The following is an 18,731-nucleotide window of genomic DNA, read 5'->3' as shown; positions in this document are numbered from 1 at the left end:
GAAAACAGAGAGGCAGAGGCAGAGGCAGAGGAAGGAAGGCAGCTGGTAGATGAAAAAAATGGCACTCTTAAATTGGTTAGGAAGCGTGCCAGACAGTGTCTTAATTTTCCGCAGGATGTGCGCAATGTCAAAAGCAACGTTTGATAAATGGGCCCCAGGGCCAGGAGCGAACCACCAAAGTCAGCTCCCAGCGTCCTGTGCATGCACTGCATGTGGATACTATATACATATGCACGTGCATGTACGCGTGGGGTGCTCTTGCGTAAGTGTGTGTGCGTGTGTGTGTGCGAGAGTTTTGGACTTGAATATTTATGTGATTCCCCTTGAAAAATGCACACAGAAAAAGGAAAAAGGAAGCGCTTGGAAAAAGTTCGAAGGTTAACTGCTGGACAGTCTCCCCATATTTTGCGATTTATTTTCTGCAGCTGCTTCCGGGAAGCACGGGACATGGAACATGCGACATGGGAAATGGTTGAATCCTTCCAGAGACTGTGAGAGAATATTTGCAGTGCTCATAAATCCCCGCTCGATGGGTTTTAGATACTTCTTCAAGCGCATAAACCAGCCCATTAAATTATATCCCTTGTTAATTAGACCCAAAACTTTAGCATTAATTAGTATTTATGTGCGGCTGTGCGGCCAAGACGGAACCCGTAACCGTAACCATAACCGAGACCCAAAACCCGAAACCCAAGTGTTGCCACTCAAAATGTCGTAAGGATGAACAACAAAGTGGAATTCGAATTTGAATTTGAATTTGAATTTGAGCCAAGAATTCGCATATAATTTGCAGCACGCTTCATTGGAGCGGCAGTGGATGGAAAATGTGGGGCTAATACGATTAGCTCTTCGATTGGCGCCCCGCCATACTCCCCCGTGCCGCCTCGACTATCTTCTGGCACTTGGGACATTTCAATTAATTGCGCATTTGTGGCTAAGCTCGGGATTCAATTAAAATGCGCACGAGATTAAAATGGGAAAACAGATTGCTCTTTACGCACAAAACACACATATTTACTGGATTCAGATATACATATGTACTTGTATTTTGTAATAATTCTCCATTTCCAATCAGCATTCAATTGCAATCAATACTTGTGCTGTCTTCGGTGGAGAATGCCCTCTCTAGTTTTTTTTTCTCTTTCGATTTTCCTACGTGCCGGCTGCCAGTTTGCCGGAAAAGTTTTCGTTTTCGTCGGGAAACTTCGACGCCCTTTTACAAGTTAATGAAATTGGCAACAATTTTGGAGAGAAGACTGGCTGCCAAGATGACAATTGAACTAATTGCTTTACTGGCCCACCCAGTACGTGCCTGAGTGGCGGCTCCTCCGAAGCCTTGAAGGCAGTCCTCCTCCATTAGCAGAAATGTCAGAAATATCTATGTATCTATAAGGTCATAATCATAAAAGTTGTTGCCGGCTGCCTGTGGCCGAAAGTTTCCGATTTTTAGCGAAAATTGGAGTGAAATAAATTTGGCTGAGCGGCAGATATTTATCTTAATTTGCGGCAGTCAACCCCCGCTAAAGCATCCACAAGGAGCCCAAAGAGTTAAGAGTCAAGTTCGTCCCGAAAGAGGAGGCTTCAGCTCCGTCTCCGGCTCCGACTCCGGCTCCGGCTGCGTACTAAATACGAAAATAAAAGTACTTTCCTGTGCTGTGCCCTTTTGTTTCCCCCGGCAAAACATAAATAAATAAATAAACCGCTTTTCGGCAAACAGCCGCACGGCACACAATAAACGCGGAGGCTGCCAAGGGACCAACGCGCGTCCAAATTTCAAGTGGCATGCCCCTAAAAAAGGAGAGCCAGAGCCAGAGCCAGAGCCAGAACCAAATGCGAAAGCAACACAAAAACTTGGCAAAACGCTGGGCCGCAAAGACAAAGCGAAAACAAAATATATATGGGCGGAGAGGCGGGTAAAAAAGGTTGCTGGCCAAAAGGGAAAGTAGCTGTGCCACTGCCACTTCACTCGACGTTCCCCATGCCTCATGCCCCAGAAAAAATGAAAGGAAACAAGAAAGGCAGGCTTATATCAGGGCACCGAATCCTTAAATACCCTGGCAAAGCGATTGGTCGTAACGTCCATAAATTTTTTTGGTACACGCTTTTTATGGGGTGGCTTTTGAATGCCAGAAGAGAGTGCTCAAAAGCCACTCCATTATACTGGTCTCCAAAGAAAAAGACGTACAATCATCTGGCCAGAAACAGCATAACCCATTCCAGGGTATAATACAATTGCGGCAGTGTGGGAACGAGTCGAGATGGCACAGCATGCCAATAATAAATCAGGTCCTGGCCAGGCTCCTTCCCGCAGCCAAGAGCAACGGGCGGCAGGCGGCGGGACTGGCGGGACTGGCGGCCTGGCCCAGCTACCGACATCATTAACGTGCCACATCTTCTGGGTTCGTGCGACGGAGAGCCTCATACTTAATGCAAAATTTAAATGCCGGCGAAGCGGTGGCAGAATTCCATCTCGCCTGCTTCCGGGCAAGGACAAACCCGGGCCGCAAATCAATTTCGCAGTAAGCTGCGAATATGAATGATGGATACTCCGCTGATTCTTGCTCTGATTCCGATTCAGGGCATGCCAATGACCAGCGTCGGAGTGTGGGTGGGGAGGGTCCCGGAGTGGAGTGGAGTGGAGCTGAGTGGCGACATATTTCATGCAGCACGCGGCCTTTGAAGGTCGCTGTCGCTACTCCCAGGAGCATGGAGATGAAAAGGGAAAAAGGAAAAGGGTTTTCCATGATGTTTGACTAACTTGGACATTTATATGCCCCGGCGGACAAAAAATGTCTATATTGCTTAGCCGAAAAAAGACAAAAAACAAAAAAGAAACGAGAATCGAGAATCGAAGGCAAAAAATGGAAAGAGCAAACAATAGGAAAAGGATCATTGCGGGACAAGTATAAAACAATAAATAAGGAAGGCCTTCGGCTTCATAAATATGCCAATGGCCGGGGCCATTAAAGCCTCTGCCCGGCCGCTTTTACGAGTCCTCGGCGAGGGGGATTCCCGGGGACACCTACTCGCACCTCTCGCACCTCTCAAACCTCTCGCACCGAATACTCCCTCCCACGTGAACATTTTCATTTTCGCCCGGTTTCCATTTATGTATTTATGTGCATACTTAATGCTGCCTTCTGGCGTCAGTCTCCTGCCTCCTGCCGCCTGCCTTCTGCCTCCTGCCGCTGTGATTGCCGCATGTGTCGAGGCTCTTAAGTGACAAATAATTAACAGCACTTGTCCCGCAGAGAGAGGGAGAGCAGCGTGGAGTAAGTGCCCTCAGAGACTGTAGACTGTAGACTGTAAGCCGCCTCAAGGATGCCGTCTCGTCCGTCCTTCCGTCGGAGTGCTCCATAATCTGTTTAATGTAATTTGCAATTTATATTAACCTATTGGAATTACATTGGCAGCAGCCGAAGCATCACAAGTAATGAAAAAAGAAGTAAGTTAAATCCCCCCCCTATCATCTGCTCCTTTTTTCCCTTTCCTTTCCTTTTCCTGCTCCTCAGGACTTTCTCAGGGCCACTTCCGTTTCCGCTGGGAAGGCGCGGAAGTAATTTGAAGTCGGCGCATTTCTTTCTTGATCATTTTTAATATGTTTAATGGAAAACTCGGTTTGCACTGCTGCCTTTCGGCCATCTTCTCTCTCAACAATCTTAGCATGCGGATGTGGATATGGGGCTGCAGATGCGGATGCGGATGCGGATGGGGATGCCGATCCGGATGCGAGATGGCAAAGAGTGAGTGAGTACCTCGACAGCATCGATTTCTCCTGTGTATCAAATGCATTATGAGCGTGATTTATTCATAACGGTGCGCGGCGAATGCAAATTTTCGACATGTAACTGCAATTTGCATACATTCTTGCCACTGCTCTTTCCTGCAGCATGCAGCAGCAGCGGCAGCAGCGGCAGCGGCAGACACGGGACGAGTGACGAGTCATCTAAGCAAAAGACTGGCATACTTATGGGTGTGTGCCCCATAAAATATTGTTGCCAGAGTACATGAAAATGGTGGATGCCCCTCCACACACGCACACACAGACACACCACACCGATGTGTGAGAAAACACTTTGCCAGCGTCTGCTACAGTCCCCTCTGTTCCCCTGTTCCCCTGTTCCCCTGCACCTCTGTACCTCCTCGGAGGCTGTCGCATAAACGAGTTTATGTTGCAAGTTAGTACGCGCAATTTGCAATTTGATGTTCCCATCCGCCCCCGCCCCCGCCACCGCCTCCCGCCTGCAGCTAGTATCTGTACAGCGTATAAGTCTCTGTCTGTGTGTGGCAAGTAACTCGGCAATCAAAATTATGGTAATTTGGCAAGCTCGACTGCGTGTCTTTGAGGGCCCACTTAATCTACTTTATGGCCCAGTGCCGCAGGCGGGGGACAGACAAGTTACTTAGACGCGATTCCTAGTTCGATTGTCACAGCTCCACAGAACTGTTAACGATCCAAAGGCAAGGTCCTTAACTCTCGGTAATGGATTTTTAAAAATCTCTCCGACTGCGACTCACCGACCTCATCAGGGCAGCAGCTGCAGCACGAAATTAAACTGCCATCGCGTCCGCCTGCCCGTAACTGATGCGGCAGGCGGTTGCAACGTCGATTGCTGCAACCGAAATGCATTTAGCCTCCACTCAACGTACTCTGGCGCACGTGGCAGCGCCAGCCAGCCGCACATGTCCGCACAGAAGTACACACATTACTCGTGCAAAACTGAAACACAAAAGCAACGAAAAGCCGAATGGCAAATGGGAAAATGGGAAAATGGGAAAATCGAGTGCAACAAGGCGGCAAACAAAAAGCCAAAAATGCCATATTCCATATGGGTGCAACATGTATTTTTGAGAAGTGCATGCCTCACAGCAGCGGCAATAACTAGTGCAACAGAAAGAACCGAGTGGGGCATGATTGACGTGACAATGCCCCACGCACGCACACCATCAAAGTGCACTCTACACACACACACACACACACACACACACACCACTGCAGAAGCTGGAAAATGAAAAACCAAATTGTTAAATAAATATTCATGCACTGCAGTCGAATGGGAGACTCTTCTTTTTTGTCCCTCCTTCCTTTCAATACCCTTGCAGAGGGTACTACCCACGAGTTCTCATTGCATACAAGGAAGTATTTTTGACCTTCGAAGGTAAAAGCCCTAGTCCTAGTCCTGAGTATCTGTGCATTGAAATCGAGTCCATTGTCCCTCTTTCTTAAGTGGCCATCTTCTCTGGGAGGACACTAATACTGAACCACCTATAGGTGGAAAGGCATTCCCGATTGAATGCATTAGATAATTCCTCATAGACGTGGTCCCGTCTTTTCTGAGACTTTGCCACCGAATTACTTGACGTCGATCTGCGAAGGTTGGCTCTCCTCTCTCTCCTCTCTGTTACCTCTACAGACTCTGGTGCTCTCTGCCCCACATAGATTATCATCGAAATACTAGATACTTGTTTCAGTTGAATCCCATCAAATTTTATTGAAATACTTACAACTCCAATATCAGTTTCTGATATCTGCCATCCGCAAGGGTATTTGCAGCTCCTTTTCCCGGATGTTGCCTTACGTTTTGCTTATTGGAATTGTACTTTTTTGTGATCTTTTTTTTGTGGCACTCGTTCCGATTGTCGTGTTTGCATTGACTTTTTCAACAGCCCCTGCCACGGCCCGCCATGGAAACCGGTAATTGAATAAAGCGCCCGCTGACATACTCGTAACGGCAGGGCTGGCAGGGCAGAAGGACTGGCAGTCGAACAATGAATTAGCCGAATAAATGTACGGCTTAAAGGCCCGGCCAAACGGCACAAAAAACGCCAGAGATCCCTTCCTCTGGCGGTGGCTTACGGGGACTTTTCACTGGACGACCCTTTTCCCTTTTGTGGGTTTATCGGGAGGACGGTGATGGTGACTGATAAGCAAAAGGGTCGCAATTAGTAGGAGTCCTGCTGCTGCCTCTGGAGCCGGTTAATATCGAACTGGTGCGCTTTGATATTGGAGCACGTAGCGGGCCAAATAATCTGGGCAGGCTATTAAATTTCATGGGACGGCTTCGGAGCAGTCAGCAATTGGCATTCTCGGAGCTCGGATTGGTTTCTCACAAAAGTTTTCCCCATTCGATACGCATGAAAATCAAACTACAATTAGAAGCAGGGTCCAAAGACGAAAATCTGATTCCCGGCCAAAGCCAAAGCCAGAACCAGAGACGGAGTCGGCAAGTCATGGAGTCGTTGCCGGGGGCTGCTGCCTGCCCATTGAGGCATTAAATGTCACACAGATACACACTCACACGCGGCCGGACAGGACGTACAGGCGGGGAGGGGCAGGAGGGGCTCCATTTGTTTTTATGCTTATGCAGCAGAACGGGCCAGAGCAGAACTATTCTCAGGGCAGCCCCCCTCCTGGTTGCTGGCAGTGACGCATCGAATTATCTGCGATCCGGGCTTAGCTAACAGCAGGATAAATATCCTGCAGCCCAAAGGACAGTAGTTCCATCAAACGGTTGGCGGCAGGCGGCAGGCGGCGTCAATTTGTTTAATATTTAATGCACAACAACAGACCAAAGACCAAAGCAAGTCCCAGGGCCAAGTCGGTGGCCGAGGGCACAACTTTTTATAAAATATCGTCCGGGGTCGGTGGCGGACAAGTTTGTGGGCTTTTCCTTTTGTGGGCTTTCCCTTTTGTGTGATTTATTTAGTTAAGCTGTCCCCAAATCCAAGCAATGCACAAATCCGGCCCACAAATTATGGAAGCGGACAGCAGAAGCCAGTCGGGGTCCGGGTCCGGGCTTCAACTATTTCAGCTTCATTTCGAATGGAGATGGCGAGTCGTCGTCTGCCCGTCTGCCCGTCTGCCTATCCGCCTGCCTGACTGCTTGAATGAGACGCACGAGCGAGCAAGACCAGGACTAGGCCCAGGAGGAGGAGCGGGACCCGTGCTCAGGACCTAGGTGATAGACGCTTGACACATGGGGGTCCGAGACCTTTGCCAAAGTGTTAAATTGGTCAGCACTCCAGCGTAAGACGGAGTGTGTGCCCATGGCGACTGTGGACCTGCGAACCTGTGATCCTGTGGGCCCATCAGTTTCCCAGCCACTCGAACGCCTCAAAGAAGGAGCTGAGACGAGAGCTGGAGCTAGCATTTCACTGCAAATGAGTTAATTAGATGATTTAGTTGGCGCGTTTTTGGCGCCACCAAGCCACATTAATTATAGACCCCAGGCGGAGTGTATTTCCCCTTGAGCTCCACATATTTACACAACCATTTAATCAGCCCACAAACCGAGATGTGCCTCGGGGGATGCCCACTGCCTCCTGATTGCCGCCTTTCATGTCCCCCCCATCCGTTCGGGCTCGTTAAAAGCCGCATTCAAACGTTTTCCAAAACGCGTATTAGGAAACCTTTTAGACGAGTTCATTAATCGCAGCGGTTCTGTGGAGGCGCCACTAACTTGGGGCCCTGCCAGCTGTCTAAGTGGTTTGGTCGGCGCACGAGAGTTGCAGATGTGGGATGCGGAAACGAGGGAACGCATAAGGACAGTGTCTGCCAAGTGGGCCAGCCCACACTTGCATTGCATTGACCATGACCGTGAACTTTGATGAGGCCCCCGCCCGCCCTGGGCCCTGCCTGATGCCTCCTAATGATGCCAGACAAACGTCTCGAAATGAGCTCACACCGGGACCCTGGCCCCCATCCCCGCATCCCCGCATCCCCACTGCATTCCCACTTGAGCCAATGCTTTTGACATTGCCCATCAGCCGCCCATCAGTAGGTAGCCTTGTCATAAGCCCACTGTGATGCAGTCTGCCGACGAGATAAAGATGAAAATCTTTTGCGCAGTGGGCGGCCAATTGTCCTAGATGGTACTGCGATTGGGGGTCGGCACGCCTGCACCCCCTCCCTCCCTCTGTGACCCGCCGCGTAAGCTGCTTAAATTGCAACAGGCAGGCTTCAACTGTTTGGGGGGAAATCACTCGAGCTTCGCTTTGATTACCGAAGCCAAACGGGAACTCGAAAAAAAGCAAACCCGAAAAGATTCCAACAATTGGCCAAAAGTTTGAGAGGGGAAAAGTTTTGTTTGTAGTCCCGTCACTGGGTGTGCTTTACAGCATCCAACCGCTGACGTCAACCAAATTTTTAACTTCATTTAGAACTCATTAAAAACTTTGGCATAATTGCATAAATTTGCAAAGTCAATGGAAACTTGTCCAGCGAAAGGAAGCAGCTACAGCTGAAGCTGTTACGGATGGTACGGCGCTATTGAACGGACGAGAGGCGGTGGAACCGAAACTGAAACTCGGGCTTCGACGGTGGCCCCTTTGGAATGACGGAGCCGTTTTGTAAGGTCGTTAAACCTATATTTGTCATTCAATCTGTATTTAAATATTTTTTTAATCATGACTTATTCGCTCTCAATTTCCCTTTATCAAGGAATCAAAAGTTTCTTGTGGGTTTTTGTAAATCAAACCACTGTTAACACAAACTTTCGATAAGTCAAATAATAGGGGTCGTGTGTGAAACAGAGACCACAGCAATAACAGCAATGCGGGAGCTTTCTCCTGTGTTAACATGAACAGTAGCACGCGCCCGAAAAGAATGTTAGACTAACAGTTAAAGCTCCAGCTCTATAACGATTGAAAGCTCGCAAAGCTATGGCTTGACTTAATATAAGTTTAAAACATTATAGGCAAAGAGTTCTCAAGGCCCATCCGTTCCAAATACCCATCAACCAAACGGAAATCAATTGGAAAGCCTTTTATTTAACATGATTTTAGTGTGTAATTTATTCATCATTTAAATGTTCTATAATTTATACATATACACGAACTATTTACTTTCTTTAAATATATATAGTAGGTATATATTAGTTCAACATTTATTGTTTCTGCTTGTGTTCATTATTAAAGGTTGTCGTTGCTAAAAAGATTTATTTGAGCCACATCATAAAGTAATGTTGCAGTAACGACCACAGGCAGGCAACAATCAAATATATGTATGAATCCATGCAACTTGATTTAATTTAGAGACAAAGAAAGAAACAATTACTAATAGTTCTTTGTAGTTTTTTTTCATAGATTTTCACTTTAAAATATTTGCTGCATTAAAGCAATGCGTTTTGCACTTATATTCCATTGTTTAGTTGAGTTGCTGTACAAATTGTTCACATGGTTCGGTGCACGGTGCAGGGTGCGGGGTGCTAGGTGCAGGGAACCCCCTGGGGCGGGCGAAGGGGGCCGCGCTACGGAAGGAGCGTTTTTTTTTTAATACTTGTGCGAACTGGTGAAACGTCTAACGCAGGCCTGCATGATTGCAGGATTAAAGAAGGGGGGACAATCAGATGGATCAAACGAAAGTAACACACAGAGGCAATTTGTTAATTTTTGTTTTGGAATGCTACGATTCTTTATGCGAAAGTAGTAAGAGAAATTATATAAACGATTCAAAGAGCACACACTTAAAACCTAACAAAAACAGTAAACTTTAACAAAGGATCGACTGATTGGAAAAGAATTACAGGACAGTGTGTTGGTATTTTATACGAGTAGTATTTGTGGTGGTTAGGCAATTCTAATTCAATTTATGTACATTTCAAGGGATTGGTTGGGTTTGATTTCCGACATGCTGACATGATTTCGACGCGATGCTAAAACACTCATTAAAGTAGATTGCTCGTTTTGACAGTAGATAGTATTTAACTAGTTATTGTTATTGTTTTTGGCTACGCTTCGGCTCTCTGTGTATACACAAATCAGGATTCAACGTAGATAGATATTATGTATGTATTGTGGGTTCATGTATATATAGACGCATACACAGCGGGGATATTGCAGGAGGTGGGGACGCGCCGCACGATGCGCCGCCGCCAGCTTAAATTATGAATGAAACAAAATTTTGGACAAAAATCAAAAACAAAACAATAAACAGAGTCTAATGGCGGGAGTCCCTAGGGTAGAATTCAGCCAAGATGGAGGCTGGGATACGCTTGAGCATCTCCTTGGGGAAGATACGCAGCAACTGCCAGCCAATGTCCAAGGATTCGAAGACAGTGCGGTTCTCGTAGTTGCCCTGCGGAAAAAAAACCAATTCATTTGAATGCCCATCAAACAGCAGGAGACCTGCTTGCGCGACTCACCTGCGAGATGAAGTTCTTCTCGAACTTGGTCAAGAACTCCAAGTACAGCAAATCGTCGGGCGTCAGGGCCTCCTCACCCACGACAGCCTTCATGGCCTGCACGTCCTTGCCGATGGCGTAGCAAGCGTACAGCTGGTTGGAAACATCGGAGTGGTCCTTGCGGGTCATGCCCTCGCCAATGGCGGACTTCATCAGACGTGACAGGGATGGCAGCACGTTGACTGGAGGGTAGATCTGTCTGTTGTGCAGCTGACGATCGACGTAGATCTGGCCCTCGGTAATGTAACCAGTCAAATCGGGAATTGGATGGGTAATATCGTCGTTGGGCATAGTCAGAATGGGGATCTGAGTGATGGAGCCGTTGCGACCCTCCACACGACCGGCACGCTCGTAGATGGTGGCCAAATCGGTGTACATGTAACCGGGGAAACCACGACGGCCGGGCACCTCCTCACGGGCAGCGGACACCTCACGCAGGGCCTCGGCGTACGAGGACATGTCGGTCAGGATGACCAGCACGTGCTTCTCGCACTGGTAGGCCAAGAACTCGGCGGCAGTCAGGGCCAGACGGGGCGTGATGATACGCTCAATGGTGGGATCGTTGGCCAAATTCAAGAACAGGCACACGTTCTCCATGGAGCCGTTCTCCTCGAAGTCCTGCTTGAAGAAGCGGGCCGTCTCCATGTTGACACCCATGGCAGCGAACACAATGGCGAAGTTGTCGGTATGGTCATCCAGCACCGACTTTCCTGGCAGCTTGACGAGACCGGCCTGACGACAGATCTGGGCGGCGATTTCGTTATGGGGCAGACCGGCAGCCGAGAAAATGGGGATCTTCTGGCCACGGGCAATCGAGTTCATCACATCGATGGCAGAGATGCCAGTCTGGATCATTTCCTCGGGGTAGATACGAGACCAGGGATTGATGGGCTGGCCCTGGATGTCCAGGAAGTCCTCGGCCAGGATTGGGGGTCCCTTGTCGATGGGCTTGCCGGAGCCGTTGAACACGCGGCCCAACATGTCCTCCGACACGGGGGTGCGCAGAATATCGCCGGTGAACTCGCAGAGGGTGTTCTTCGCGTCGATGCCCGAGGTGCCCTCGAACACTTGCACCACGGCCTTGGAGCCGCTGACCTCCAACACCTGTCCGGAGCGGATGGTGCCATCGGCCAGGCGCAGCTGCACGATCTCGGCGAACTTAGGGAACTTGACCTCATCGAGAATGACCAGGGGACCGTTCACACCAGACACCGTCTTGTAAGCTGTTGGCGGAAAACAGTGAAGAAACCAATGGAAAACAAACGTTTAGAAAATTCCTTCCTTGCCATTTCCCAATACCAATCAGATTTCTCTATTTTATCGTTACTCCGTAATTGCAACAAAAAACACGAGTCTAGGCCGCCTGCTCACATGAACCCCTTGGAGAATCTGATAAGAAGGCAACTGTCAAAAGAGAGGTATGGGTGGGAGGGGTGTGGGGGAACTTATGTCAGCTGACTGCCCAACTGGTTTTGGCCGCGGGCCACGAGCTGCAGTGGAAATCTTAGGAGAAATGCCAAGTCCAAGCGCAGATAACACTACCAGTCAAGAAATAAAAGCCAAGATAAATTATTCACAAAATACAGTTGGACACACTGTCAGATAAACTAATTAATAGCCAGCAATTACAAAACTTGCTTACAACCACAAATTTAACTACTTTTTCAAGCTTTTACTTCGCCCTCCTCCCACCCCGTTCGCAGTCAGGTGCCTCTGGTTGCGCGCTTTGAATGGCAAGTGCAAACAGCTGATCTATGCTAGTCATGTGACGGCGAAAATTTTCAATAAAAATCCACTCATCACTGCGGACGGGCTCTAAAGTCACGTTTGCCAGTTACGATGGACCAATAATCCCAGTCCGGATATTTTCGTGACAATTGGCTGCTTTATGGAGCAATTGTAAGCTCAATTTGTGGGTGGGATAGGGTTTTATTGATTTTTCGTTGTTCTGCTTTGCACCAGATTCGTACAAACTGTCATGGCGACCCGAGAGTATTTTTGGCAGAAGCAAACTATGATTTTGAATGCATTTGTTCAATTAGAATACTCACTCAAACGGGGCTGGGAGATAAAGTCCCGAGATACGGCAAGGACATGTTCCTTGTGTGCTTGTTGGGCGTTCATTTTGCACAATGAATTTTCTTTCTACACCGACTCGCCTCTACCTTTAAAGTGCACAGCAAATTTCGAGCTGCAAAGAAAATATTCAACTTTAGCTAGACTGTGTTTTCACTTGCTCAGTGGTACTAAGAGACAGATTGCGTCGAGCAACACATACAATTTTTCAGCTTCGAATAATACTGAGCGACACAAACGCACAATTTTGAGCCTGCGAAGTGGTTGCGAGCACGAAGAAAAATTACTCTGGAATCGAAGTCTGTGTAAAATTTGTTGTGACGTCACGTGCCATCACATGACTCTAGGGTTGTCAAATATGCGATGATGTATCGATATATATTTTTGTGACAATATATTTGTAGGTAGGGGATTTAATGTTGATTGGGACATTTTTGTGGAATATATGATCAACGGAGGTACTTTTCAGAGTTTAGGGCAGATCGACACTATTTTTCCGTTGTCTCACGTTGTTAATTTAGACATACCAGCGACTTTTGATATTTCTTATCGATGCTCAGGGTAGATTAGTGAAAATATCGGTACTTTTGTGCGATAATGGAATATGATCTGGCGGCCCCTGAAGTACTTGAATGGGAAAACGGCGAACTGGAGTTAAAAATTGTTTGGAATTTCATCAATTGAGAATGGCTGGGCCCAGAATTCTCATGGAAACATACGCGCCATTCAGTACACCAACACATGCATATGTACAAAAGCACCTCACTAGAGCCATAATTTGTTGATTAACTAAACAGTTTTGCACTTGTATCGCTCCTGAGACAGTCCGCTTCTCGGCATGTCCGTCATGACCACAGCATGACCGTCATCTGGCGATGAGAAGTCTGTCAAGGCTCTGGTGCCGGACATAAGGAGTGGCAAGCGGATTGACAGTACGGCCATCTTCGGGGAGCCTTAATGCCGCATTTTACCGTTAAATTCCGTTACTCGATAAAGTGGCACTTAAACGTAATTTAACGGTAAAATGCGGCATATGAAGCCCATTTTCCTCATCACAGACTCCACCTACGCCACGCACATACACAAGAAGCGCAAGGACTCCGAGAATCGCCTCACATAGCTGTGGTAGAAGATCGTTCTGCAAGGAGGTCGCTGCTTGGTAACCTTGATCTGCTGTCTTGCTGTTGATTTTTTACGAGCTCTAGTCGCATGATCCCGAGCTGCACGAAATGCACATCTACTATGCCTCGTTGCAGGCTAAAAAGAGCATGGCCGTCTACCAAACGTATGTGAACGTCAGGAATGACTAAGAACGGCGTCATTATTGCCGGCTACTACGTGGAGGGCCCTCTGGCGAAGATCATTCTATCGGAGCCGGAGGAGATTGTTCGGAGCTGCCCCTCAACATGTCCGCCGACATTAAGACACAAACCGTCGATCTGTGTTTCTAGAGCGAGAAGACAGCCAAGGGTGATGGGGATTCTTGCGGCCGAGATCCCCAAGTATCATCTTCTGGCCACTTCCGATCTTTGCAGTAAGTACTAAATTGACTATTACCCAAAATAGTCAATGCCAAAAATAGTTCATTTACGAAAATTAACAGAATGCACAAATTTCGGTACAATTAACCCATTGTCGACCAGTGGGTACTAAACTAAACTCCACGAAAATTGTAGATCTTGAAGAATTTTAGCGAAGTTCAGATGAAAGATATCGTTGAGTCTTTTGTAAGTAAAGAGAAAGGATAGAATGGATCTACAAGAACAATTTACAAGCAGTATTATTTTCCGCAATTTAGCTCATGTTGTTCAACGCTTTAAAAATATAGGGGGATTAACTGGGTTAACTTCAGTTGATTCATCGGTAGATATTTGAGGTTCAGCCGATATATATCATCGATGATTTTCTAGTGATTATTGGAAAGTTTTTTAATGGAACGTTTAATTAAATTATATTAGTTGTTTATTTGGTGCACACACAAAAGCGGTTGCAAGCGCATACAGTGCCGCACCGAACGCCGAACTGAAGCTGAGGACAGCAGAAATCTCGGAATTTTCTCGAAATCCATCCGCCCGCATACCGTGGCAACAAAAACAACTGCAGCGGCCAGCGAGCACACAAAGAGGACAGCACCATTCCACGCATCGCACTACAACCAACGCAAAACCAGTTTCCCGTGCGCCTCTTTATTCGATTTGCATTGCAGCCCCCCGCTCACGCAAACTCTGCTGCGGCGGAATTTGGTGCCACACTAAGGGGCGTCTATAGCTTCTACCGACCTCGCGAGTGAACTGCATTATGATGGTGGAGTCCGACGGTACTGCCGATGCAACTCGCCGCCTTAACGTGAAGAAACAGACACTGGACGATGCGTACGCAGTGCCCGCCAACTTCCTCGAAATCGATGTGGTCAATCCGCTGACCACCATGGCGGCGGGCAAGAAGCGCTACACGGACTACGAAGTTCGCATGCGGGTGAGTAGTGGCAGAGGGGCGGTGCCGATCCCATTGTCGCTGAGTGTGCAAAAATTGCCCAAAACAGTTGATAACTGTTAAATGTGTGTGTGTGTGGGAGCGAGGGACGGGGCTGTGATTGTGTTTGCGTTCGTGTGTCCGGGTGATACGCCTATTAAGCCGAGCGATAATTATTAGTCACAATTGCAGTCCGCTGGCACCGATCCGGCCCTTGAGTAATTTGATTTCACTGTATGGACTGTCAATGCGGGTTCTGTGCCCTCGAGGAATTTTTTATTAATCCCAGCTTTTCCTCTGTTTTCCTTCCGGTTTCAGACAAACTTGCCGGTCTTCAAGGTGAAGGAATCGAGTGTGAGACGGCGTTACAGCGACTTTGAATGGCTAAGAAACGAGCTGGAAAGGGACAGCAAGGTAAGCAAATCGTAATCCATCAAAGGCAATATTGATAATACCACTATCTCTCTGATTCTTAAGATTGTGGTGCCGCCACTGCCGGGTAAAGCCTGGAAGAGGCAGATGCCATTCCGCGGCGACGAGGGCATCTTCGACGAGAGCTTCATCGAGGAGCGTCGCAAGGGCCTGGAGGCGTTCATCAACAAGATAGCCGGTCATCCCCTGGCGCAGAATGAACGCTGTCTGCATATGTTCCTCCAGGAGAATGTCATCGACAAGAACTATGTGCCGGGAAAGATACGGAACACATAAGGAGGCGGCGCCGAAGACGACAACAGAATCAATAGCAATGCAATGAAGCAACAACTCGAACGAACAAAACCGTTACGAACTCTATTAGGGAGTATACCCGATCCGTGTGTATGTGTATGTGTGTGTGTGCTTAGCAAGATTAAGAAGAAACGAAGAACTGGATGGGAGGGACGGTCGAGAGAAGGAGCGTAGAAGTAGAAGTAAAGGAATCTGTTTATTATTCGGCGCAGGCGGAAGTGCAGTGGAAGCGGAAGTGTAAGTGGACTTCACGTCGCTGTTGCTGCTGCTGCCGAATCTGCTGCTCAGTTAATGTTGAAGCATTGAGAGTTTTTAAATGCTAAATTCAAGTTTATATGGTATACATACATTATATACAATATATTATACAAACAATACATATATTTACATAATAGTGTACATAAAACATACATACCTACCACGCCCACTCAATGATTGACGTGTCCTCTCTATCCCCCAATGCAAGTCCCGTTGCCAAATGTCTTGGCAGCTCCATTCCCCCGCCTCTGAAGCGGGACCCCAGCCGCCCCCCGTCAGTGTAGTTGTGCGAAATTTTTTGAATTATTCTTGGTTTTTCGTCAAAATGCAGCAGTAAGAAAGCAGCAAAAGTTATATGTATACCCTCCCTCGTCCCAAGAAATGGAAACGTCAAACTAAATGAAAATTATTGAATATTTTGAATCAATTTAGTGAATAATATTGTACTTCGAATCAAATTAAAATAATTAAAACAACAAAATCGCCTTTTATCAGTTTTGATAACGATTTTAAAATCGGAAATTGTTGAAACTGCCGGCGAGGCGCGGCGCGTCATTGTGCGCAGGGCTGCACAATCGCATGCAGGCAGACTGTGCGAGTGTGACAGATCTACGGGTGCTGCTCGAAATCTGCTTCGCCAACCCTGACGAGTCGTGTGTGTTTTTTGTTTTTTATTTGTTTTTGGCATGGACTCGGCGGATTCTCCCACAAAAACGCAATCCAGCGAAGATGAAAACTACAGCTTACTGTGCCAAGCCCACGAACAATTCAACAAGTAAGCCTCCCGCAATAATTCCGCAGCTACAGACCCGGCAATACCTGTTCCACACCCTTTGCAGCACCGAGTACGACCGCTGCCTGGAGCTCCTACAGCAACTCGACACGAAGGGCGAGAGCAGCGGACCCATCCTGCGGCACAATCGGGCCGTCGTGAACTTCTACAAGAGCGGCTGCACCCAGCACGCGACGCTGCTGCAGGAGCTGGAGGAGCTGGCCACCGACGTGAAGGCACCCCAGGGTATGGGCGAGGCAGGTGGCGGGCTGTCCCTGAAGCAGGGCGCCAGTGCGGCTACTGTGGCCAGGTACAACAAGGCGGTCATCTATTACCACCGGCACATGTATGGCACGGCCCAGGAGAAACTGGCTCCTCTGGTGGCCAGACTGGAGGCGCTGGAGAAGGCCATGTCTGCGCTGGTGGCCACCCTTCAGCTGCAGCTGCTGCTGGCCACCAACCAGCTGAACCGCGCCGAGGCCTTTCTGGACTACTTACAGTACACGCTGAACCTGGTGGACAAGGCGCCGATCAGCAATCCCGATGAGGTCGTCCCGGCGACAGCCACAACCGCCGCGGCCACGCCCAGTACAGTGGTGGCTGCCCAGGGCTCGGATGCGGCGGTGGCACGCGTCGCGGGGGACACCAGTGGCAGCCTTCAGCTGTTGCAGCTCCTGACGCATGTACTCAATCGGAAACCGGTGGTCATAACGGAGGACGGGACGCCCCATTACGCGGCGCTAAGGGCGCAGCAGTACTACATCATGAAGGACTTCCAGATGGCCGCCAAGCAGCTGATGCGCATCAACAACGAGTGCACTCAGGCAGGGTAAATCCTTGAAAGCAGCCAATCCTACAGCTAGAGCTAACAGCTGTCCCTTCTCTTGCAGCACTGTAACTCCCCAGCTGAGCACCTGCATTGCCAACAATATGGGCGTCATCCACCTGAGAGTGCGTCACTATGCTATAGCGGCGAAGTTCTTTCAAAACGCCCTGATCTTCGATAAGCAGCTGGCATCGAACCTGAGGGAGAGCACCCTCCAGACGATGAGCTCGGCGCACTCGTGTGAGATCCTGTACAACCTTGGCATCGCCTTGCTCCATCTGCGCCGTCCAAAGGATGCCTTTCAGTGCCTACTCGTGCCCGTCAAACAGTTCCACAGCAATCCGCGACTCTGGTTGCGCATGGCCGAGGCTTGCATCATGGAGCACGAGGCAGTACGTTCCGCATAACCAATCCATAATCATGGAGCTAATTTATTTGACTTTGCAGAACCTGGCAGAGAACGAACGTCAGTCGTTAGCTGGAGCCGCATCCCCGCCTTCACCCAGGACATATGCGTAAGTGCTGCCCTGACTCCAGATAAAAAATGGTTGTGCATTTTGTACCTTATATTTTCCACTGTCCCACAGACCGCAATCTGCCGGCGTGCCGGAGCCAACCTTAGAGTTTGCGGCTCTGTGCCTGCGCAGCGCTCTTACCCTGACGCTGCACCACAAGGCCAGCTTTCATATGGATGCCTCGCAGGAGGAGACCCCTGAGCAGAGGGAGCACGCGCATCAGTCGTGGCGCCAGCTGCAGGACAATAATTTTTGCAACCCATCGAAACCGGTCAGCCTGGAATCGCTTGAAAACATGCTGGCCGCCATCTATGCGGCCCACAGCTTCGTCTCGCTGCGCTTGGGGGACCATGTGACGGCACTGGACATGGCCGAGCACCTCCTGCGGGGCGAGCGTCTTTCGGATGCACACAAGTAACCATTCCTCGATTATTATCAGATTTCTGATTACTAAGCCACTTCCTGTATCCACAGACTGCTGGGCCATATGTACGCAGGCGAGGCGCTGATGCTGATGGACAAAGCTGCGGAGGCACGCGACCATCTGGATCCGACATTCGTCAGCTCTCTGGACGCCTTCGACCTGGAGACGCGCGACTGGCAGCTAAAGTCGCTGGACGCGGCCCAGAATGTAGTGCGATACAACCTGGCCGTGGCCATGACCCTGCAGAACGACTACCAGCAGGCGAAAACCTTTCTAGCCACACTCACCCACTCGATTGTGAGCAACAAGGCGGTGGCGCTGGGTCGCTATATAGACCTCAAGCTGGGAGCAGCCGACAACGCCGTTTCCGCTGGAGCGCTCAGTTAGACAAACAAAAAATTGTGTAAATACAACGGAATGTAAATATAGAGAAATCAAGTCCTTGACCGACCCGGCCGAAGAGTTTTCACTCGCACTTTTC

At 48.7% G+C, this 18,731-nt stretch overlaps 3 protein-coding genes across 3 annotated transcripts; 2 read left to right on the top strand and 1 right to left on the bottom strand.

The window, feature by feature from the left end:
• Nucleotides 1-9,092: 9,092 nt before the first annotated feature.
• On the bottom strand, nt 9,093-12,575 carry LOC108154863 (V-type proton ATPase subunit B). The gene is made up of 4 exons (XM_017285289.2): nt 12,460-12,575; nt 12,233-12,372; nt 10,143-11,404; nt 9,093-10,075 (listed from the first exon to the last, which is right to left on the bottom strand). The coding sequence occupies exons 2-4, from the start codon at nt 12,303-12,305 to the stop codon at nt 9,938-9,940; spliced, it is 1,473 nt and encodes a 490-aa protein (XP_017140778.1). The 5' UTR covers nt 12,306-12,372; nt 12,460-12,575; the 3' UTR covers nt 9,093-9,937.
• A 1,571-nt stretch (nt 12,576-14,146) lies between these two features.
• LOC108154866 (sorting nexin-12) lies at nt 14,147-16,101 on the top strand. The gene is made up of 3 exons (XM_017285295.2): nt 14,147-14,732; nt 15,048-15,143; nt 15,207-16,101. Exons 1-3 carry the CDS (start codon nt 14,556-14,558, stop codon nt 15,435-15,437), a joined length of 504 nt encoding a protein of 167 aa, XP_017140784.1. The 5' UTR covers nt 14,147-14,555; the 3' UTR covers nt 15,438-16,101.
• A 164-nt stretch (nt 16,102-16,265) lies between these two features.
• LOC108154861 (CCR4-NOT transcription complex subunit 10) lies at nt 16,266-18,725 on the top strand. The gene is made up of 6 exons (XM_017285288.2): nt 16,266-16,488; nt 16,553-17,314; nt 17,376-17,703; nt 17,759-17,826; nt 17,899-18,240; nt 18,301-18,725. Exons 1-6 carry the CDS (start codon nt 16,400-16,402, stop codon nt 18,635-18,637), a joined length of 1,926 nt encoding a protein of 641 aa, XP_017140777.1. The 5' UTR covers nt 16,266-16,399; the 3' UTR covers nt 18,638-18,725.
• The last annotated feature ends 6 nt before the right edge of the window (nt 18,726-18,731 follow it).

Source organism: Drosophila miranda, chromosome 2 (genome assembly GCF_003369915.1).
Source record: "Drosophila miranda strain MSH22 chromosome 2, D.miranda_PacBio2.1, whole genome shotgun sequence".
Lineage (NCBI taxonomy): Eukaryota > Metazoa > Arthropoda > Insecta > Diptera > Drosophilidae > Drosophila > Drosophila miranda.
This window is presented reverse-complemented; position numbering and strand designations above follow the sequence as displayed.